The sequence below is a fragment of the Urocampus carinirostris genome, chromosome 7 (assembly GCF_059441175.1).
Source record: "Urocampus carinirostris isolate Australia breed hairy pipefish chromosome 7, RoL_Ucar_1.0, whole genome shotgun sequence".
NCBI lineage: Eukaryota > Metazoa > Chordata > Actinopteri > Syngnathiformes > Syngnathidae > Urocampus > Urocampus carinirostris.
In genome coordinates this window covers 17,255,161-17,279,069 of record NC_142355.1, presented here as the reverse complement: position 1 = coordinate 17,279,069, position 23,909 = coordinate 17,255,161, and the positions used below count along the sequence as shown (strand labels likewise).

Below are 23,909 nucleotides of genomic sequence, written 5' to 3'. Positions count from 1 at the left end.
AAAGTGAGTCGCAGAACTATTTTCAGCGGGCCATTGGACTTTATCTTGGCAAAATTCTAAGAAAAATAAAAAAAGGCCAATTGGACTTCTTAAAAGTAGATGACAATGCCCTGCAAATGTAGTTTGACAGCTGCCATTTCACATAGCATCAAAAGATTAGTTTGTTGACACATTTTGAGCATGGCCAAACGCAGAAAATATACGAGATATGTATTTTATGATATTGAAAACAAAGCTAGTCAAGTGAAGCATTTTGGATAATAAAAATGGAGTGCTCTGCGACTGGCTGGCAACCAGTTCAGGGTGTCCCCTGCCCACTGCCCAAAGATTGCTGGGATGGGCTCCAGCATCCCCGCGGCCCTACTGAGGATAAGCGGTGCAGATAATGGATGAATAAAAATGGAGTTCATTGAGCATTAAAGGGAATATCATGACTTGAAATCAGAGCAGTTAACTGATTTAGGCAACATAATAATTAAACCTTTATTAAAAAAAAACATGACACTGGTGTTGGGAATGTATTTTAAACATTTTTGATAGACACTTAGATTTTTTTTTTTATATTAATAAAAAGGTTACCTCATATCAAAAACGGTTGGGCTTAACTTTTTTAGCTCATCACTAAACATAATGTTGGTGAGCTAAAATAAGTTAAACCTGAGTTATTTACTAGTCTGCAACACTACTGCTTTATAATTTGACTACCAATTTTTACCCCTTAAAATGCTTTTTTTTAAAAATTAAATTCTACAACGTTTCCAAATTCAAGCAACAAATAACAAGCTTTGCTCCAGACTAGTGTTTTGGTCTATGACTATTTTATTCTGAAGCACGACTAATTGCATAAATAAACTGCTTCAACGATCGCAAATAATTTTAGTTTTGGTAAAAGTTTGCCACTTTCGGTTTTAAAATGGCACATGTTTTTTTTTATACTATAAAGTCAAAAGGTCGTCTTGCATGTACACTAGTGTCCCCCAAAAAACTGGTTGGGGAACCTTTATGTGCCGTACCGGGATACTTTGTCATGGTCACAATGGATTGAACCCACAATTTAGATGTCTCAAACGTGGTGCCCGTGGGCACCAGGTAGCCCCTTTGAATCACTGGTTCTGAGAATAAATAATAAGACATTGTAATTTTCTAGGAAATATGATTTCCAACTAACATGATCTTTAGTAATTGACTGGGCCAGTTTTAACCTCTAATTATGACAACCTGATAATACCTTGGCCGTGGGTAGTTTGTTACCAGGCCACACAGAAAGAAAAATAAACAACAATAGGCAAAACAAATTGGAACTTAACTGCAACCTTTCAGACTTAACTTGAACCGGGGATTTGAGGTGGTTTGTTTAAATTATAATAAGTGTGGTTTGCACAGGCAGGCGCAATACCTGTCAGACCGTGCAACTGTCACGTTGGAAATAAGGGTTCACACCCACCAAAGAGACAGTAAACGATGCATCATATTAAATGATTGGGCCAATCAGCCTTGAGAATGCTCAACTACGTAAGCTATACTGGACTCCTTGTGTGGAGTTTGCATGTTCTCCCTCTGCCTTGGGGCACTCAGGTTTCCCACCACCAACATGTCTGGAATCAGCCCAACACACCAGTGACCCTTGATAGGATAAACGCTTCAGAAAATGAAATGTGTTCTTGGTGTGATGTTATAAGGGCATCTAAATGTTCCAAATGACTACAGTGGATTTACGCTCTTTATTAATGTTAATTTTGTTATTATCAGTGCTTCAATAGCTGTTTTTGTTGTCCGTCTGATTGTTTTAAAAAGTAAAAACATGTTTAACGCCATCCTTGAGCCAGGCTGTGAGAATATGGTCTAAAAATGAACCGGTTTGTGGTACAGAAAAGGTTGCCGAAGCAGAAAGGGAGCTCTAAAGGTGTAGGAGTGGTGGCGATCATGGGGGTCGGGCTACTGGAAGCGATTGGAAAATAGGCAAAACGCGCACGCGCTAATCCGATGATGGTTCACTGTGACCGGAGGGAGGAGGGACAACTCTGCGGCTAAGGGAGCAAGGGGGAGTAAAGAGCGAGGCGTGAGCATCTAGTCTCTTCCTCCTCCCAAACCTTTTGTGTTTCAAACTCTCATATGTGACGTATCAATAATTCAGTCGCGCGCGCACGAGCCAGCCAGACGGAGCTGACGCCCCCCAGCACTACACCACCCACCTACCACCCACTCGCCGACCTCCCAGCGTCTCCCTCACCCGCGCTATGTGCGCTTCTCTCGCGCGCACACAGCACGGCCCCGCTGCACCGCGCGCCACGCGCCGCTAGCCGCCGACAAGTCACTTCAAAAGCCGCAAACAAGTCACAAGAACGACTCGCTGGGACGGGGAGACGAAAAGCGGCCGCCGTCAACTCCCGGCCGAGTTCGTTTGACTTTGGACCGGAGCAGGCTTGGCGCACCCCTACCTGACCGCTTAGACTGGACTATAAACCACATCATTTTGCCTAGCCCCCCTGCTGACAAGTCGGCTATGTTTGCGTTTTGCCTGCTGAGTGCCGTGTGGCTCGCGGCCATCCCGAACCCCAGTTTAGCTCAGAACGAAACGGAACCGATCGTGCTGGAGGGCAAGTGTCTGGTGGTGTGCGACTCCAATCCGACTTCGGACCCGACCGGTACCGCGCTGGGCATCTCGGTGCGCTCGGGCAGCGCAAAAGTGGCATTTTCTGCCGTCCGTAACACCAACCACGAACCTTCAGAAATGAGCAACCGGACCATGGTCATCTACTTTGATCGGGTAGGGAACCAGCACATTTTCTTAGTTTTTTTGACTCTTACCTGCAAATACAGCTCATTTCACAAGTGTGTGATTCAAACTTTACCATGGAACTTGTCATCCGGGTAAGAAAAAAGCTGCTGAGTCGACTGTAATCCCTAAAAATGTGCTGCAGGGTGTGGACAGTTCCTTGCTCAAAAGTAATTTAACAACACTTAGAAACATACTTGTAAACCGAAATTACCCCCCATTGCAATTCCCGTTATTAAGCGATAGTAAACCTTACAAACACAACGCAGTGCGCATTTGCTCACCGCAAAGCAGACTATGTACAGTAGAAACAAAGATGATTTGTGTAATCAAGTTTATTTTTGTAGCAAACACAAATGGTTCTTTTTTCGTTCTTTTTTCCCCATTTGCAGTAAATCTATAGTGTTGTTTATTGTCTGTATCAGTGAGAGATTTTGCAGACTTATCTGTTTAAGAGATAGTTTTATTCTGTTACAGAAAAAACGTTTTTTTTCTACACTTGATTACATAGTCGTCTGCTACCATTGACTGTAATAATCCGAAATAGTCAAGACAAGATTGGTCTAACAAAAAAAAAATGGGTTTAAACATAAAAATATACAAAAATTGCTATACGGTGTACAGAATTTGAAATGATCAAACATCATAAAATACAGTGAATATGGGTAAGTTGACAGAATATAGTAAGACGTGTCTCCATTATTTCTTTTCATTTATAAATCATCCCTACAAATAAGCAACTCCCAGCCAAACATTAGCCACTAGAACAAAAAAAGAGTTAATGAAGGTCCACCAACAAATATAAGATGTAAAAAAAATAAAATAAAAAACTTCATATTTTGGCTTTATTGCCATGATTATATTATGTGATCTGATGTGTCAATAATTGGTGAGTCCCGGGTCGCACAGGCGAGGCCCTACCTGTGCAGGAAAGGTTAATTTCCACTTCAACTCCTGCTCAATAACGCGTTGCGGTTCGCTTCAGCCATTAAGTAGACGTTTGGCAGCAGAGATTCATAATTGAAATTTCAAAGTCATTTTTATGTCAATCTAAGAAATATAAACACGCAAAATCACACACACACACCTTATATATATATATATATATATATATATATATATATATATATATATATATATATATATAAGACTTAACTATATCATAACTAATTAGGTTTTAATGTTGATAATGGCATGATTAGTCAACAAATTCTGAAAGTCCAAACACTCACTTTCTTCCTTTCCTTCTGAAAGGTTTTGGTAAACGTCGGGAAGAATTTTGACGAAGAGAGGAGTAATTTCATCGCCCCGCGGAAAGGAATTTACAGTTTTAACTTCCACGTTGTCAAAGTCTACAACCGCCAAACAATACAGGTGAGCGGTGTACATGTGTATGTACATGCATGTGTGTTTTTTCCAAGAGAAGAACCGAGGGTGCACGTCGACAGATAAAGGTTAGTCGGTCGCCGCTATCAAAAAAAGGATGCGTTTGTAGTTCGCTGGAGGTCCAAATGCAGATCAGAACCATGGAAAGCGTCAATTTCCGGTTCCTACCATGCTGCTTTGAATTTTGTGAAGAACCATATTTCTACCCTGACTTTATGTGCACATTCCTTTTTTTATGATAATATTTCATGTACTACAATTACTAGTGTTTGGCGTTTTCTTTATTCAACGGGAACAATGAGTGTTAATTGCAAGATATTTTGTTGCAAATGGAACTGTTGTCTAATTATGCCATCACCTCCCTTGAGTATTTTCTTTGTTTGTCGCGCCTTAAATGTCCCTAATGAATTTGCACGGCGTATCTCTGGCAACTACAAACAAGGTAGGGTATGTTTGGCACTTGTCGGAATTGGCGATGATGAATTTTCACAAAATTTCAAGTAAGTCAGACAGCAGCGAGATTTCGCTCAGCCCAGGATAATCAACCTTGGACGTCTTTAGACGGTGATGTTTTTGAACAAAACGAATCACAAAATAAGAGATTTCAAGTACAGTTCCAGCGACTAATTGCCTGCCAGGCGGTTGCCGTAGCACGCTTAGTAGATGAAAACACGCACGTAAAGCACGAAAGCAGTCGGGGTGCATGAAAGGGAAGGTGAAACTACCCGAGCGGAGGTGTTAGGCAGGATGTGAAAAATGGATGGATGGGGTAGGAAGAAGGAAAAGAGCTAATAGTGGGACATTGAAGCAGGAAAAAGAAGCTTTGCAGGGAAAATAAGGACAAGGGGAAGAAAGTATGAGGAATGCATTGATCATGAAACGCTTCTCTAGAGCAAGGAGACCAGTATTTGTATTCATGGGGAAGGGACAAGTTTTGTGGTGGCAGCTCGGTATTTATTTTTGCGGTTCAAAATACTGTTACAAAAAACTCCTTATAAGCCGCAACCCTGAGTTTTATAGAAGAAAAAACATTTTGTGCGAAGGCAAGCCGCACCTGACAATAAGCCGCAGGCAGCCACATTGTTCAATTAAATTCAATCATTTTGCTTTTTATGTCGTCCCCCTCAGGGAAATTCCTTTTCACTGACTGTACCAGGGGGTACAGTCAGTGCTTTTGCAGCAGAGCGTGCACCAAATTACCTATTTACAGTGCCTGGTAATCCCAAGCAGTTTCTTATCCGAATACTAACAATGCCTTATCCGGCTAAGCTTTCCGAGGTTGGGGGTTGTCAATTAAGTGGAGGAAAAAAATAATTTTGTAAATACTAAACCTGCACTTGTTGAAACTTGAGATATTTACAAAGAAAGAGTTTCCAAAGTTTTAATAACAAACACAAATGAGGAAAAGACACAGCAACACAAGTAACACAGCTAAAAACAGCAACAAAAGAACCACAGTGCAAACAGGACTGGGTAAAAAAGCAATCTCTTAAAACTCACAGAGAAGCAACATCACAGGTAACGGGAAAAATGCATTTGCATTTTCCATGTTGAGGGTCGGTTTATGCTAAATGTTTTCATGTACAAAACACATTGCTGTACGTTAAACTACTTCCATGGTGTTAATTTGCAGTTTTGACTGACGTCTTCCTTTACATCACCTGTCTCACTCTTCCCTTTTCTGCCTAAGCGCCCTTGTTAGAAAAACGCACACATTACATTATTAACTTGTCTGCATAAGCCACAGGGTTGAAACTGTCAAAAGTAGTGGCTTACAGTCCAAAAATTACCATATTTAAAAAGACAGTACACAGAAATTTTCGAAAGTTCACATAACATACCTTGAATTTTCAAATATTGCACCTTGATTACAAATGGAAACACCACATTTTTTATATTTATAAAGTTCTTAAAAACATAATTGTTTAGGTAACTTAAACAGTATGATGTTGGTGTAAAGCAATCAACTATGCAATCGTTATGTATATATACACATATATATACTTTTATTTCTTTAAAATAGTGTAATAAACAAATGAAATAAACGTGAAACTTACACAGCACTAACAGATGCGTTAAAAGGCCAGGTTGACGTTTCATTGTGTAGTTGTTGGTGGCATTCCATCTGTAACAGGCATGTTTTCAGCCACCCATGAATCTTTCCTCATACCAGTTTTAGTCAACGACCATTTGAAGTTGATGGTGACATTCTCCAATGTATAATATGTCAAGTTAATATTTCTTGGGCTTTTTGAAAAATTTAGGCTGGCGACCTAGTTCACAAATGTCTAAGTCAAGACCCGCGGGCAATGTTGCCTCTAATTTTCCACGGGTCTGAGCATTCACACAAAGTCGGTGAGCAACGCTTGAAATAACAGTGAGCAACAGAAATCCCAAGTGTTGCAACTAATTCATTATCAAACGTGTCAAGTTACATTATCTATCTATCTATCTATCTATCTATCTATCTATTTTGCTGAGTTTCCGGCAATGCAATTTTTTTTTCACTTTTGAATGAATTGACTAATGTATTATTGCAAAGGTTGTACGGCCTTCAAACGTCATTTGTTTTTACAACAATTCTTTCACAAGATTTCCATTTCTTTTTTTTCCTAGTATCTTTTGTGGCATAATACTAACATTTTTGGGGGCTTGTTTAGTTGGTTGCACGATACACAACTGTATTTAATCACATATTTTTAGCGGAAGTACAATGTTGGCAACAAGGTTGACTTGGTATAATTGGAAATTATTTGAATGCAACACAAACTCTTTGTTCTTTTTCCCTGTGTTTTTCTATTTTTTTAATTGCTTTAAAAAAAATCTCATTGTGTTTATTTTTTTCCTAGCTGTTTTTCTTTTTGTTGTCTATTTACTTTTTTTTCATTTGTTTCTTTTCTTTTTTTCTGGCTTTTTTTTCTGAATTGTTCCTTCTTTTTTCTCTTCCTTTTGTTTCTTTTTTCTCAGCTTTTCATTACTTTTTCATTTTTGTATTTTTTTTTCTTTTTTGTTCTATTCCCCTTTCCTTTAAGCCATTTTGTGCATAATTGTACATAATATTTGGTCATATGGGCATGAAAGAAGCAAAAACAACCTGAAGAGCCGTTTAGGACCCGAAAGAGCCGGTTCCTTTTAGTGAGCCGAGCTGAAGAAGCCGGTTCTCGAAAAACTCTACTGACTTAACTCAACTTTGTTCTACTTCGATTTGACTTCAAAATACCGCATTTAGAACACAGCTTCAGGGGAACACGTGTATTTTTACTTTCATGCACTGTCACTTTGACTTAATTCGCTTCTTAATTAGCAATTTCGAGTCCTGATTTTTGTGAGCTGGCTAAAATTTCTTGTGCGAGGAAAAGCTCTGGGTAGGCCGCAATTGCGCACACATGCAGTTTAGAGGGAACATTGCGCTGGATAGCTTTTCTTGTGCGCTGAGAATGTGCGGTAAGTGCGCGATTGCGCACGCGTGCAGCTTAGAGGGAACATTGCCCGCGGGCCATATCTGTCTCGCGAGAAGGTTTTCTACGGCACCTGAAATGGTTGACTTCTTTACTTTATGTTACTTTTCCTAGTAATAGTTTGAAATCCATAGATTTTGCTGTTTGTGTTCCATAATTGAGAGCAATGACAACCGACTAATGAGCTGTGTTTTATTGGTTGCAGCTAACAAGCTCATAAATCAATGTGGTAGTTTTAAGATAAGCATGTCCAAAACAACTTGATACATAACATTTTTAGCATGCACAGATGTCCATATCAATTCCAATGTTTTAAAAATGAAATGCTCTTATTGAGTGGAGTAACTTTCTACTTATGCCCATATGGGAAATCTTAAATAAATGCCACTGACTCTCATGAAAATGCATTTTTATAAGGAAACCTACACATCCCCATTAATGTACATGTATGCTGTGATCAAAGCCAACATTAATGAAAACATTACACATGCTATATTTAGTTATTTTAATTACCCTTTATCTAATTAATTTATCTTAATCCCTAATGCGCTTATAAAGCATTTTGGGGGTCTTCATTGACTCAAGAAGCGCTATATAAATGCAGAACATCTTCAAACCCAGTTTCATTACATACCTGTCGACCTCAGCCAATTGCTCTCCTTGTAATGGTTGTAATTCCCTTTATTAAGTGATAATAAACCTTACAAACACAACACAGTAACTATTTCCTCACTGCAAGACGGTAAAATACTGTGAAAATATTAGCAATCTACGATGACCTTACCATCCGCTGCCTGTGACCGAGACCCTCTGGATTAGAGCCCGAATGAACAAGACAAGACCAGTATAAAGAAAAACGGGTTTAAAGATTCATTTTTGTATTGTGCAATGTGTCTAATCGAATTAGGTGCTTACAATAAATACAGCTTTGAGTTCATTTGGGTGTTTCAAAACCAGTTCAATGATTCTTTAATACATTCAAACTTTCTTTATCTACTAAAAATAGGATATGTTTTTTTCCCACAAACATTGCCTATGTCTCAAAGCAGGATGAATCAGGGTTCCTAAAACTGTGCCGATGACTGAAATATATAAAAGATGTATAACACAATCTCACTTTTAAGGTTCAAGTTTTCAATCTCTCAAGAGAAAAATTATCCATTCTGCAAAAATAAATTTCTTTCACAAATGTGTTGAACATAGCATTACTTTGAGGACTCATTTCACACTACATTTTTGAAAACTTCAACGGCGAATGCGTCAGCTCATTCAAGGAGTGACGTACAAAATGTGAGCCTTTTTCTAGTACCACCTTCAGACTGTTTTCCTTGAAAATTGCTCCATTATTAGAGGACCCAGGCAGTAGCCTGCTCCATTCAGAAGTGTTGTTGCAGCTTTTCTCCTTAGGATAATTACTTGTAGGGCGGTATCTGTGCGACAAATGCTTTCAACTTTAAGTGGTGTTGGAATTGTTTGGGCTTATATAAAAGAGCTTGTAAACAGGGTTGAGCTCCAAGGGGTAAGAATACACCAAATAATTATTTTGGGACGGAACTGAAACCCTATAACCTGTCACCCTTGGCCGAAAGACCGAAACAGCAACACTGAAACACACAAAAACACATTATATATATATATATATATATATATATATATATATATATATATATATATGCTTTAAAAGGGACAGTGTGCATAATTTAGAGCCTTCTTGTGGTTAACAAAACCGACATTGACTTTTGTAATAAGCAAACACACATTATAATATAAACCTGGCATTTTTAGAAAATGCATTTGTTGAGAAAAAGCATTTATTCTACATAACTTTGTCAAGACCAGAACAGAAGCAGGACCCAGATGCGTACTGTTACTCACAAGTTTATTGAAATATTTGAGGAAAGTCAGCGCCAGCGATCCGGTGCTCGCTGGACGCGCGAAGTAAGCCGCTCACGGGATCGGAGTGTGTTCTGAGATCGTAGCGTAGTTGGACGGAAAAACGGGTCGTTAGCTGGGACAGGAAATCAGAACGTGGTCGGGGTAAAAAATAGCGAGTCGTTAGCCGAGACGGGAGATCAAAACGTGGTCGGGGCCAAAAATCAGGAACAGATGAGTGCAAAACGGGTGACAAAACGGGACCGACAGAGTCAAAAATGCTTGGCTTGTGAAAACAAAAGTTTGCTGACAGACTGACAACAGGCGAATGAAAGGACTGAGCTTAAATGGGACGGGGTACCAATCAAGTAACCAGCAGCAGCTGGCGCCAAATGAGCGGGCACAGGTGAGTGTAATGACCAACATAACCCTCACCAATAGTGAGCTGACATAGTTCTCCGCCATCCTGCTGCCATGGGCACCCCAAAACCTCAAAAAAGACTGGGCTAAAAAGTGCGATGTACAATTGTGTGTTTTAGTCACTTTGAGGCTATGCAGTTTGTATTCTTTCTTATGCTTTTTAGAACTTGTTTTTGTTGCACTACACAATACAGTGGTCAAATAATGCAGACTATTCCTTTAAATTAGAAAAAAAATACCATTATTGATGATCATATTAATGTTAACCATAACTACCGGTACCCCGAAAAGAAAAACCTCAAGAAAAGATGAGATATAAAATAACAATCGTACGGTCTGGTCACTTTGAGTCTTTGTAGTTCTTATTCTTCCCTCTGCTTTTTATTACTCGTTTTTGGTTACACTACACAATACACTAACATCTAGTGGTTAAATAATACACACTTTCCCTTTAAAAATAAATATTTCGGACAAAATACCAAAGATCAAGGACAGAGTGAAAGAAGTGAAGTAAACTCGCTGAAGGATCTACAATGAAAATACATATATGTATTTGGGTGAAAGATGCAATTATCACCGGCATAAACAACAAGCCGCGCTCTTATGGTAGCGTAGAAGACACCTGCTTGGTGGAACAACAGGTGGCATCCTTTCTATCCAGTAAGAGCATTGTCATCGGCTACCCAGGAGGAACGAGAAACCACCAGAAGCTATCATAATATTCACTAGAAGTTGCACGACTAAAATAAGGACGTTAACTAAAAGGCACGGACATTTTCACCAACGAGTGTGTGACAAGGGGGAAAGCACGGTAAAATATAACATACTTTGGTCACTAACTGTAAAATTTTCATCAAACTGAATGAGACAGCAGGAGAAGCTAAAGTAGTGTTGGTGAAGAATTTGGAAGATCTGGGCAAATTCAACTTACATCAATGTATCAAATATATTGACAACCAAATGACGAATAACAAGGCAGTGATGATAAACACCTGACTTTTAACCCCAATTTAAAAGGGGGCGAAGTATGCTCTTTAAACTCATGTCACATACTATAACAGTTTAGCCAAAGCTAGTTCTCAATGTATGTCCCGAGAAGGTCTTTTACAGAAAAAAAACATACTAATAATACACAATATTATAAAACAGCACATTTTATTTATGAAAGATCATAAAATATGACTCCATCCAAATATTAGACCAAAAGCTACCAGAGATGTATTGAACACTGACTGATCAAATAGACCCTGACAACCAGTTCCAATCATTCATCTCAAATAACTAAGTATACTGAAATTGAATAGAATAGTACTGTGAAATCTGAAAGGAAAATTCTCAATGATTCACCTCAACAGTAGAACTATGTTTGCAAGTTTTGAAAAATTTACAGAACACTTGGAGCAGTTTGAGAACCCATTTAGTGTTATTGAAGTTTCTGAAACCTGGTTCAATGACGAAAAGGGAGTACATTTTGGATTAAATGACTAAAATGTAAACGATCAAACAAAACAGGAGGAGTCGCTATATATGTGCAGCAGAGATTTCAATTTAATATAATACAAACTTGTCATTGGTAATCAATGATGTTCTTGAACGCTTCACATTAGAAATAATAAACGATAAAAGGAGAAATTTTATAGTCAGTTGTGCATATAGATGTCCGGGCTCAAGCCCAGAAAATTGCACAAACTAGGCTGAAAATGTCATGATTACAGATTTGGATCACCTGTGACCGCTCATTTGGCGCCAACCGCTGCGGGCTATCTGATTGGCTCCCTCTTCCCGTTTAAACCCTGTCCTGTCACTCTCCTGTTGTCAGTCTGTCTGACTCCCGCCTGTCCCGTTTTTGCTCCCGTTGGTCCCCGGCTACGACCAGTTTTGATCCTGACCACGTTTGTTCTCCCGTCCCGGCTTACAACCCATTTTTTGATTATTACTATTATTATTATTATTTTCCCAGTGTTTAGTAATATGAATTTATGTGAATATGTTTATTTGTAAAGTGTTTGTTACATGTAAATAAACCGAAGAGTTAGCTGAGGGACACAATTATTAGGGAGGCCAAACGGGTAAGATCAAATAAGCATTTGCTTCTTCCTATTCCTTTTAGGACATGCTACATTAACATTTATTTTTTTTTTTTTTACTTGTTTTGTTTATGTTTTTCTCATGTTCTTAAGTTTCATTCATTTATTAAACACAGGGAAGTTAGTTGTACTTGAAGTAGTGACTTCTAATAAAGACAAATTGCTAAATTGCTTTCAGCAACAATGCACCATACCTAGTATTCACAGCTATGTTGGTCTGGCATCTTTCTGCGATGTGGTGCTCACTTGGCACTGGTTTTTGTTCGCAGTAGACAATCCATTGCCATGTACTGGTCAAATATTACACAATTCTGCTATGTAAAAGAAATAAAAAATTCCTGATCCACGTTTTTTTAAATAAAGATTAACACTGGTATCAGAGTTCAAGTATTTTTCTCCAGTATTCAAATTTATGTTTTCCTTTTCCTGCTTTAAAGTGGTTTTGTACCACTCGCATGCACTAAATATTAGACAGTGTCCCTTTAAGAATTTGTTGGCTTATTTTTTTCTTTTGGCAGAAAGAAAAATGCACCAATGGTCATTTGTGGATGAATCCCTAGTTGCAATAATGGAAATGTGAAAGTAATAATTGAGAAAGTAGCACAAGTTGGCAATCTGCCATCTTTTCATGTACCAAATCAGTTTATGACTCAATGATTCTTCTTGTTTTTGATGAAATGAAAGCGCTAATTGGTAATTACACTGATAAAATACACACGCTGCTAAATAACAGTACAATAAGAATAGTCATCTTGAAGTCATTGGAATCAATAATTTTGGACTGAAAAGAAAAAAACAACAACAAAATATTAACAAAACAACTTGACTTCGAAATAAAACTAAAAACTACATCATAAAAACCTTAAAACTGTTCCCATGTACTTAAACATTTAGCTAACTTTGCTAATATAACCTCAATGCTTGGCAGGTGCAAGGACGTTAAAGGGACAGTGTATATTAGTTTACCACTAAATGTCACTGTTTTTTTGTGCAACCAAAAACCAGCTCTAAGAAAGCATAAGGAAGAATACAAACTACAGAAACTTTAAGTGACCAAAATGCGCCCTTTTTCTGAGATTGAAGGTAGAGAGGCACTAAATAATACACACTGTCCTTTTAAATAAACGTGGAAACTGAAATTAAAGCCGACACACCTGCTGATCTGTTTGAAACAAACCAGGCTTTTTCCAGTAATATGATGTGTCGGCAAAATCTCTTTTGTGGTTCTGATGTCACCGAATCTCATAAATCCTCGGGGCAAAATGAAATACTGAAGGGGGTAAAATGAAGCACGGTTTCATACTTTTGCTTTGAAAACATGTTGGTTTCTCATACAGAGCTAATTAATGAATTGATATTTTTTTGATAATGGCCATCTGAATATTAAAATGTGGGATTGCTGCAGCCCAGAAACTGCTCTGTTAGATATCATCTGCAGCAATTGTAGGGACAAAGAAAAAAATCACGATGGTGTAGTATGAAGCTATAACTTTTCCTATACGTCCTGTGTGTTTCACCAAGTTTCTTGCATTCATTTAAAAAAGCTCCAACTGTGCATGCAATTGCTTCATTCAACAACTTGCCAAGAAGCCATGCTAAATCTCTCTGCTACCCGATGGGTAGAAAGGCTACGGTTTTAATACCGATGATTGAGCCATCTTCCAAAATTCTCACAGTTTGAAACAAAATAATCTAGACAAAGGAAATTCATTCAATTCGTGTTTTTATTCCGAATCAGAGCTTTTTGATATATTTTGTGCTGCACTAAATGTCCATGTGGCAGAATCAGGATGATTTGATGACATTCTTAATTTCCAAGTACCGTCAATACAGGCCCTGTCTAGTTTATACTAACAAAAACTGACCCCTAGAACTTGATATTCCCTCGATAATTCCCTCGAATTGTTTATCGTGTTTAAATATATAAAATAATTGAATACATTTCAACCCATTTAATTTTAAAAAGAGCAATGAAACTTGTTCAATTGTTCGTCTGGCCACTAGAGGATATTGATGCTGATTTTGGCAACCATTGCAAAAAAACTATGCACTGATCACCATTTACTTCCCCCCCTAAAACAACGAAAAATACCGCTAGCATTAGAGTAGACTGTCACCCAACTCACTTTTTCTTTTTTCTTCTTTTTTGTCAAAGAGACAGTGTGTATTATTTGACCACTGGATGTCACTGTACGGTGTAGTGCAACCGAAAATGGAGTGCTAAAAAGCACAAGGGAGAATATGAACTAAGGAGACTTAAAATGACAAATGCTTCACAATTTTCTGCTGTTTTGAAGTTTTAGGTTTCCCAAAGCAGCAAGATGACGGACAATTATGTCAGCTTTCTTGCAGTGAGGCTCAAGTCATGTAAAATAAATGTAAATTCTTAACATACGGGTATTTAAAAAAAACGTATCTTTTTCATTAACAAAGTTTGTTCTTTGTTTTTTTTTTTTACCTCCAAGATGCGCTTAAAATAACACTATAATACTGTCCCTTTAAAATCAAGTTTTTCATTATGCCTGTGGTTTTACTTTTGTCCACCAGGTAGCGGCATATTAACTGTAGGTGGTCTTCTGTGTGCATTTGATTTACATTACTCAAAACAAAGACACAATTTAAAATCATGATCTTTGGCAATAATGACTTAATTCTCTTTCTTACCATTTCTCCCTTACACAACTTTTTCTTTCTGTTTTTACATATTTATATATTTCTAACTATTTTTTTCTTGTCCAGATTGTTTTAACACAATACTTGGCCCACGTTGTTCCACATTGTTACCAGTTTAATTATGTTAAATGATCATTGTCTTTCAACTTGGATTGAAACCAACTGCAAAGCAATTTCTATGTGGTTCAATTGGACTTTTTATTTTTTTATTTTCCTTCAGTATGACAGCATTTGCAAAATTGTCTTCCCCATCTTGTTTGGATCATGCCAAGACATGACTTCTAACACTATTCAAGCACCGCGTGACATGCTGGTTTTGACAGACAAAAAATGGGGAAAAAATGGAAAAAAAAGTGCATACGGATGAAGGCAACATTAAATATTCTCCTTTCTTTGCTTCCATCCTATTTGGCTACTGTTTCCTGCATCCCACTTTGAGTTGGTGGGCTACTGTTTTAGCTCCATAATAAGGCACTTAATTGATGCTTATGCATTATAAATGAAGGTCAATATAGGCCTGACTAACGAACAGCACTATTACCATGCTTTTATTTTTATGCTTGGTAATTCTGAGAGTGTTGTAAGCTCTTTGGTGTGTCTGGGTGTGTGTGCACATGTTACACAACATGTTATGCAGCAAGATGATAATAATGCAAAAATGACAATTTATTTTACCTTTGGTTGATTTTGCTCAACATTATATGTCAGCTTCCTTGCAGTGAGGCTCAGGTCATTATATCTTATATCCTTAACGTCCCCTGTAGAATTTGCCCAAGATCCTAATCCAAGACGCACTCAAAGTAAACTGAATGCTATCCTTGAAGAATATGGGCGGTTTTGGTTTATTTTGAAAGGTAAGACTCTGATGTTTTGTCTCAAACTGAAATAATTACAGCAAGTGCTACTAACATTGAGTAAACTGAGTTACATCATACAGAAATAGAAGGTTTTTATGGTTGCCTGAAATGTTTTTCAATGAAATGCCTGCAGATGAGTTTAGCATGGGTATGTTGGCTGGAAAACAGTTGAGACAATAGCTCAAATTTGATCACAATCTGAGAAACCAAACATTATATTTTACACATTTTTGTCAGGGTTGGTGTAGGCATTACCAAAAGTGGCCATTTGGTGACGATCAGTTTACAACATTAAAACCTTTGCAAATGTTTATTTTACTTTAGCCATTTTTTAGACATTGTGAAAAAACTGTAAACATTATAATTATCTTTCCGCGTCTCTATTACTATTGTGCACACTTGCACGTAAATATGGTGCGTAAACATGAATTACCAATGGTGTTACGCAAACTTATTTCAGTGTCTTATTTGAATACAGTAGTGAAATTTTTATATACATTTATTCAGAATTCCAATGTGTCAATTATCATTTGAATCAGTCACTATTGGCTAAAGTTAGACAGAGGTAAATAGGCAATACAGAGACGTACGGGGCAGCACGTCGGCGCAGTGGTTAGCGTGTGTGTGGCACAGTTCTGAGGTCGTGAGATCAAACCTTCCTGTGTGGAGTTTGCATGTTCTCCCCGTGCTTGCGTGGGTTTCCTGCATTCCGGTTCCCTCCCACGTTCCAAAAACATGCGTGTCAGGTTAATTGGCTGGTCCAAATTGTCCCTCGGTGTGAATGAGCGAGCAAGTTGTAAGTCTCTGTGTGCCCTGTGACTGGCTGGCAATCAGTTCAGGGTGTCCCCTGCCCACTGCCCGAGGGTGGCTGGGATGGGTTCCGGCACCCCCGCGACCATACTGAGGATAAGCGGTGCAGCTAATGGATGGATGGACAGGGACGTATAGGCTAATGCAGGCTGTGGACCGTGAAAAAAAGCTCGTCATCAGCTGAAAAAGATGATGATAAGAGCCTATAGAAAATAGTTTTACTAGGCTCTTTATTTGTTAAACGGAATTATAGGGCTAAAAAGACAGCTAGCAACAAAGAATGTGCATTGATGCAGAGATGTTTTTAGGCGAATTGTTTTTGTCTGTTTGCATCGTGTGTTTCGGAGAAACACTTTTGTCCATTTTCCAAAATAACAACCCATGCTGTTACTATGTTATTAAATTTGTTATAATTATCAGATGTTAAGCTCTACAGCATTATGTCAGTTTGAAATAAACGTTATTAGAAAATTGCAATGACCCATCACTGGTGAGTTATTTTCAGTACCACCTGGAGGCTTCTCAGGTGTTCTTCGGGGGCTGGTGGCTGTGGGCACCATGTTGGAGACTCCTGACGAGAATATTATTTGAATCACAATTATTTCACCATGTGATCAGGGTGTAACCGGCCAAAAACGAAAATAGCTGGGAAAGTCAGCTCTGACCTGACACACAAAATGCAATTTGAGAAAAATAACTTGAAATGGCAGTTTGTAATTTTTTTTTTCTGCAAATAAGTGTAGTGAATGTAGGAGTCAATAAATTATTAGAGTAAATGATCTATGGATGAAATAATCTGAAGAGACAAGTTTTATATTTCTAATAAACTCGTTTGTCCTTGCAGAACACCACATCAGTTTTTAGATATTTTTTTCAGGAAAATGAAGGAAAATACTCAGTAATCTCATAACTAAAATGAAAAGTTCTCATTTACTTTACATAAGAAGTCCAACTAAGTCTTATAATCTTATTATCTTAATAGCAGTATGGCGGTTGAGTGGTTGGCGTGTCAGCCCCAATCTGCAAAGGGCCAGGGTTTAATTCGAGCTACCAGCCTCCCTGTTGAGTTTGCAGTTCCTCCCCATGCCTGCGTGAGTTTTCTTTAGGCACTCCGGTTACCTCCCACGTTCCCAAAAACTTGCATGGGAAGTTTTCCCTAGGTGTGAATGAGCGTATGATTGGTTGTATATGCACTCCATATGCACGCCGACTGGCTGTGAACCAGTTCAAGGTGTTCTTTGCCCACTGCTCGAAGATGGCTGGGATGGGCCGTGGCACCCCCATGGCCCTACTAAGTGGTGGATAAGTGGTGCAAAAAATAGATGGGTGGAGGTCTTCAAATAAGAGGACACCATTTCAACTGAGAAAAAGCATGTCAATAGAGAAAAACCGCTACATTTTAAATTATAATATTCTTATAAATTATATGAAGAGCTTATGCATAAACTGAATGGACATTCAGTATTTATGACAGACTGGATGTCTGGTACACACGTTGTACAACACAAAACAGCAACATATATTCTTAAATTAATACACAATGTCCCTTTAACTTTAATATTAATGTGGGGGCCTCGGGCTATCATGCTGAGCGCTGCGAGTTTGAGACCCTGGTGTAAAAAAAGTGCTATGTTTACTTTCCGCAATCCTTTAAAAAAACGTTTTGGTTAAGTTTAAACTTTAGCAGACACTTAAAATAAATAGAGAAGACATAATTGGATTTTGAACTTGCAAAAAGACTGGAAGAGGAGCTTTCCTTTAAGAGAATTGTATTCTGTCATAAATCCATCTTTTGAGCCCATTCTCCTTAGCAATTGTCTAATATAGGGCTGCAACTAACAGTTATTTAATTAATCAATGAATCGGTTGATTATTTTTTCGATTAATCGTTATGTTGGATATAAAAAAAACAACATATTATCATTTCCTCCTCTTTATTCAATTATTGATATTTTGGGTGTATAGAAAAATCCTGCAGAAAACAACAGAATATTCTGTAATATAAAGCAATAACAAAATTTCATCGAAATAAATGCTATGCACCTGCAAATATGTAAGATACTTTTTAAGTACAAAACAAAAAGATGCCAGACTCTAGGAGAAAGAGTACTTTGTCGGATCTTGTTCATTTTTAACGTTTTTGTCCTTTGCAAATATTTACTTTTTTTTAAAATATGTTTTATTTGCACTAAAAGGAGAAGCCCAACAATTCTATTATGCTTGTTTATTGACAATAAAAGGCCATTCATTCATCCATTCATTCATGCATATAAATACAGTCTCAAGCCATCCTTTGCCGGATTAAAGTGCGACTACAAGCTGGTCGCCGGACCAAGGGGACGCTGCACAATAAAATGTGGTCTTGAGTCCACCTCTGCTGGATTGAAGTGGTACTACAAGCATGTCATCTCTACATCATAATGAAAATGTGCTGAGTGGCGCATAAATTGCGCGAAACAACGAACCGATAAAGACATTTGTTGCCAACGCTTTTAAAAAAATAGATTTTAATCGATTTGATCAATTCCTTGTTGCAGCCCTAGATCAATATATAAACAGAATAAACTTTAATAATAATCATTTTTCTCGGCACTGAACTTAGGTTGAGCACTGCAAACCCCATGCCCCCCACTAGTCTCCTTTCACCCATGTTGACCTATGGCCCGTGGGAATCCAGATATAATGAAAACAGGAGCTCAAGTAGCGTCTGAGTGTTTCTCGTGTAATTATTCAAGCAACATATTAGTAACTCTCGTTGTTACATGTGCACTCTGAACTCCAAGTCATCAAGAGCAGGTCGGCCATTAAAGAGGAGTGCTGGATGCAAAGAGCTCTCCACTTTCTTCGTCCTGGCCACACAAACACACAACACAGGTCTCCACATGCACACACTCGTGCACGTCTTTGTGCATGGAGCGATCTTTAAGTAGATAATTATTTGACGTTTATGGTTGTCCTTCAGGAGTCGATTTAGTGGTGAGTTTAAATTACTTCACCACGACCAAGAGTTTTTGGATTACATTGGCTTTGCATGGCGCACATGCAAAGTTTTGACATTGAAAAGCAGTTGTGCACTCTGTTTTTAAGTGTGCGGCACAATCCGTCCCCGGGGTATTTGATAATTAAAAAAAAAAATGCTTATTTTAATACTAAAAGTGGTAAACTTTTTACCAAAATGAAAATCTAATGCAATTGTTTGAGCGTTTTATTCAAGCACAATTTAATTGAATTAAATTGTCTTTATTGTCATTAGTGTCAACGGCGCGAAACATTGTATGCAACGAAATTGGACATGGCACTTAGGGTATACAGGTACATGTAACAAAGAGAATAGAATCCAACCTGGTTGCAAGAGAACATTCATAATGATCTGCCTAAAGAACAAGAAAATATTTTATTTTAAAAGAAAAATGTTGTTGTAAAGGGTTGTATAAAGAAAGTACATTTACAATTAACTGGACTATTTGCAATGTGAAGCTGCATTATCTGCTTAAAAAATACAGCAAAAATATAATAGATTTGCTCATTTAGGTTAATATCTGTCCAAAACATAGAACACTCAATTTAAAAATAATTTTCCTAAATATATTGTGTAATATTTTACCACTAAAAGTCACTGCATTGTGTTGTGCAACTGAAAATGTGTCCAAACTAAAGAGAGTCAAAGTGACCAAAATGCCACATTTTTCTTTATATTTATTTTTTGCCTTGCCTTTCACAAGGTTTGCGTTTTTTGGGGGTATTCTTAGCCAGAAGATGGCAGACAATCATGATGAAAGAGAATTGCCAAACTGGACCGGTTTCACTTCTGAGGAATTCTTCCAATGCAATACTTTATGTTGCGTTGAGAGAAACCAAAAGATGAATGTCCAAGAATGGAAGTTTGGAGTTTTATTTATTTCTTTATGTATTTATTTAACAATCTTAGTTTATGTGATCCGAGAGCATTTTCTCAAAGCATCACTGCTCCTTTTTGTGCATTTTTGATCTCCTAAGTGTGTGTATTTTTGCTTTTAAATCTAAATATTTGACAATTCCTGTGTATTTTTACACAGCTGGCTCAAGTAGTCAGGAAACCAGCAGAAGTTGTAGCTCAGGAGGTGTTACATGTCGAAGTGTCCTTGGGTAAGACACTGAACCCCTAATACCCCCAATAAGCAGGTTAGCGTCTTACATGGCTGCAATACAAGGCCGCTATTGGGAAATGTGGAGCACATTGTAAAGCGCTTTGGGAAGTCATTGACTTGAAAAGCGCTATATAAATGCAGATCATTTCATTTCATTTGGGGTGGTGTGGAAGTACAGATTAGTAACGGAGGTCTTTATTCGGATAGTGTTTAGTACAGAGGAGGCTACAAAGGAGACAGTCCAAGGGCTCGGCAGGCGGTACCCATGATTCAGAAGGGCAGGTTTGGTACAAGGGGATAGTAACAAGGCGGTGACAAGAATGCTTAGGACGTGACATGGTAGGCAACAAACAAGAACAGACCCAAGAGTATTTAAGTTGTGAAGAGGGAGTGTCGTTATTGGTGGACCATCAGGAGAAGTAACCTCAGCTGTAAAGGAGGTATGTGACCAAAAAAGGCAAGGTCGAGAGACATAGAAGAGGGAATGAGAGAAGGTGTGAGAGAGGGAGCCAACAGAGACACACGAACAAGAGTGCAGGAACGACAGAGGTGAAAAGTAAATGTAACTGTGTGATACCTGACTCAATCCTCAACAACTCAGCATTTTGGAAAACAAATTGTGGGGTTTGGGATTCACTGTGGGCTGAGTTGATGGGTCAGGCAAGCATGTGGTCTTCCCTTAGAGTGGGAGTTTTTTTCGACCAAATTCAGACAACTGTTGTTGGAATCTGTTCTCCAAAAACCTTTCTACTAGACTTGTATGTACTTTCAAGTTCTTATCTAGATCTTTACTGATTATTTTTTAAATTAGCCAATCATCGAACGCGGAGCTTATGATTCCTTCTCCATCCTTGTGTCCCAGGTGAGCCTCATGCACAACGGTTGGCCCGTCATCTCGGCCTTCGCTGGCGACCAAGACGTGACACGCGAGGCGGCCAGCAACGGCGTCCTGATTCAGATGGAGAAGGGGGACCGGGCTTACCTCAAACTAGAGCGAGGAAATTTGATGGGGGGATGGAAATACTCCACCTTCTCCGGCTTCCTGGTCTTTCCCATGTAGGGAAGGATGGAGGAGGGGGAGGAGCTGCCTGATGACGGGAAGTACAGCGAAGAGGTGCCAAGACGGAGGAAATGGAGGCCGGACGGACTTGTGATCGGAATGCTACGGACGAGTCGAGACACGTGGCCGTCGTCACGTCCCTTCATTTTTCCATCCGTTGCTCTCTGGAAAGCCAAAATCTGTTTTTTTTTCAGTCTACATGTCAATGCCAGCATACCCATTTTCCCTCCTTATGTTTCCCCATGCAAAAAGCAGGCCACATGTCTCCAACATTTCCATCTTCTCAAAATCCATGTCGTCGCCCTCGGGCTGCCAATGACAATAAAACACGTCCAAATGCCAAGTTCGTGCGAGATAAAACCAATTTTTTTGTGCAAATAACAAAAAGAAAATAATGACGCTGCAACAAGCTTCAACCCGGCAAAATGGGTTTTACACTCATGTGACAACCCCTCCTTCCCAGAAGCCCCCCTGTACCTCTACTATGAGTGCTCCATCTCATGAACGCAACCCACCACCCCCTTCACCCATGTGGTTTAAATGCTGCTGTATTTGTGCACCTCCCGGCACGGACTAATACTTGCTTTACTCCAACCTTCATACTTGGGACTTTTGGACATTCAAAAGCAACAATATACGTACGGCATATATTATATAACTGATCCCAGCCACTAAGCAAGGATGATGGTGATGATGATACTCCTAGCTGGCTGATGACTATAATGTCCGTGCATTCTGTATTTCAGTGTTATATGAAAGATAAACAATTATCATTATAAGGGCAACTTCTAGTGACATTGTGTGGGAAACTGGGCTGCTTTTCCGCTCTTTGGGTTAAAAGAACATTTGGCTTTTTATTCTATGTTTTTGAGTTCAAATTGTAGCGAAAAAAAGTCAGATACTTGATGCATTTTAAAGTGTATTTGCAGAAAAAATAGTGGCCTCCCAACACAACACATTTTTTTCTGTTTCAATACCCATATTGTATCCCGGAATACAGTCCAATTAATATCTGTCCCACATTAGGAGAAACTATAGTGACAATGATGTAAACGGTGCATAAAAATCAAAATAACAAACGACAGTGAGGTATGATAGTCAAAATAACAATCTGGCATCTTGGGCGGATGCCCACTTTTAAAAAGAGAATCAACTTATCAGAGTGGAAACTCGAATGAACCGATAGCGTTCATAAATCGTACACATTTTAGGGGGCCTGATATCGGACAGACAATCCATATTAATATCAGATTGAGACACTCCTAATCAATATAATTATTATAACTGTTATTACAATTATTTGAAGGTTATATGTGCTTCTGACGGCGGTTTTACAATAAGTAGACATTTTACAATATAAGAATATAAAATTGCAATTAATTGATGTGATTTTTAAGGGAAGCTGCTATATCGGTATGTAAAGATGTGTCTTTAATGTTATCAGTCATTTTTGGGGGGACAGGGGTCTGTGAGTATGAATTACAAGTGGTATTGGTCTTTGGTCTCGGTTCAGGCAACAACTCAAGAGTTGTGTGTTTGAAAGGAAGTGGTATGGAACATTGCTTAGGATTCTATTCATCTTGGCTGAAAGTGACATGTGAATATTTAGACTTTCAAATATTTGTCTTATTTCTGACTCAAGCAAATGGATTATGAGTGACTGTTTTGTTATTTTTTTGCTCTGAAATCAATAAAATGTCAATGTTATTTTATTTTTCTTTATTCTATTTGATGTCTAGTCGGCTGATTTATTATTGTTCTTTTTAAGAAGTTTCTAGTTTTTTTTTATCCTTGTCCACTTGTAGCTATTGTCTCATTTGGCATCTTTTTTTTTTTCATCAGGCTGAATCCTCCCTTTCCCCTCTCTGCTACATCTCTCCACTCTGTTAGTTTTTAAGGTTTTGTGGTTTGTTTCTCTCCTGACTAATGAGCTCCGGGGGGAAAATTTGTGCTGGGATAAAAAAAAAACAAAAAAGGCAAACAAACATCATTTCCTGCTCACTTCTCCTTGTCGTCTTTTTCTTCTCTTCTTTCATCACTCCTTTTTTTCGGTGCCGCCACTTGTCCCTTCCGACGACACCCTGTCCTCATTTTTTCTTGGGTCTTTATGTCAAAACAACTTCATGTCTGTATTGTTTCTTGGTTAATATCCATGCAAACTTTAGTTATTATTGTGGAATGAATGAATAATTTTGTTGATAACAACTGTAAATGATGAAAGGGAGCTCCCGGAATATATCCTATTACACAGCATTCTCAACAGGAGTGACACGAAACTGCATTTCTGCTAAATTGGTTTAAAGAAAGAGCTCCAGCCCCCCCGCAGCCGTAAACTCGTTATTTTTTGTTTCCTGAAATTAAAGATTAGTATAAACAAACACGT

At 38.3% G+C, this 23,909-nt stretch overlaps 1 protein-coding gene across 1 annotated transcript; it reads left to right on the top strand.

Annotated features, from left to right (window-relative positions):
- The first annotated feature begins 2,079 nt into the window (after positions 1–2,079).
- On the top strand, positions 2,080–23,909 carry LOC148362498 (cerebellin-1). Its single transcript, XM_088339929.1, has 3 exons — positions 2,080–2,767; positions 4,031–4,150; positions 21,329–23,909. The coding sequence occupies exons 1-3, from the start codon at positions 2,504–2,506 to the stop codon at positions 21,524–21,526; spliced, it is 582 nt and encodes a 193-aa protein (XP_088196055.1). The 5' UTR covers positions 2,080–2,503; the 3' UTR covers positions 21,527–23,909.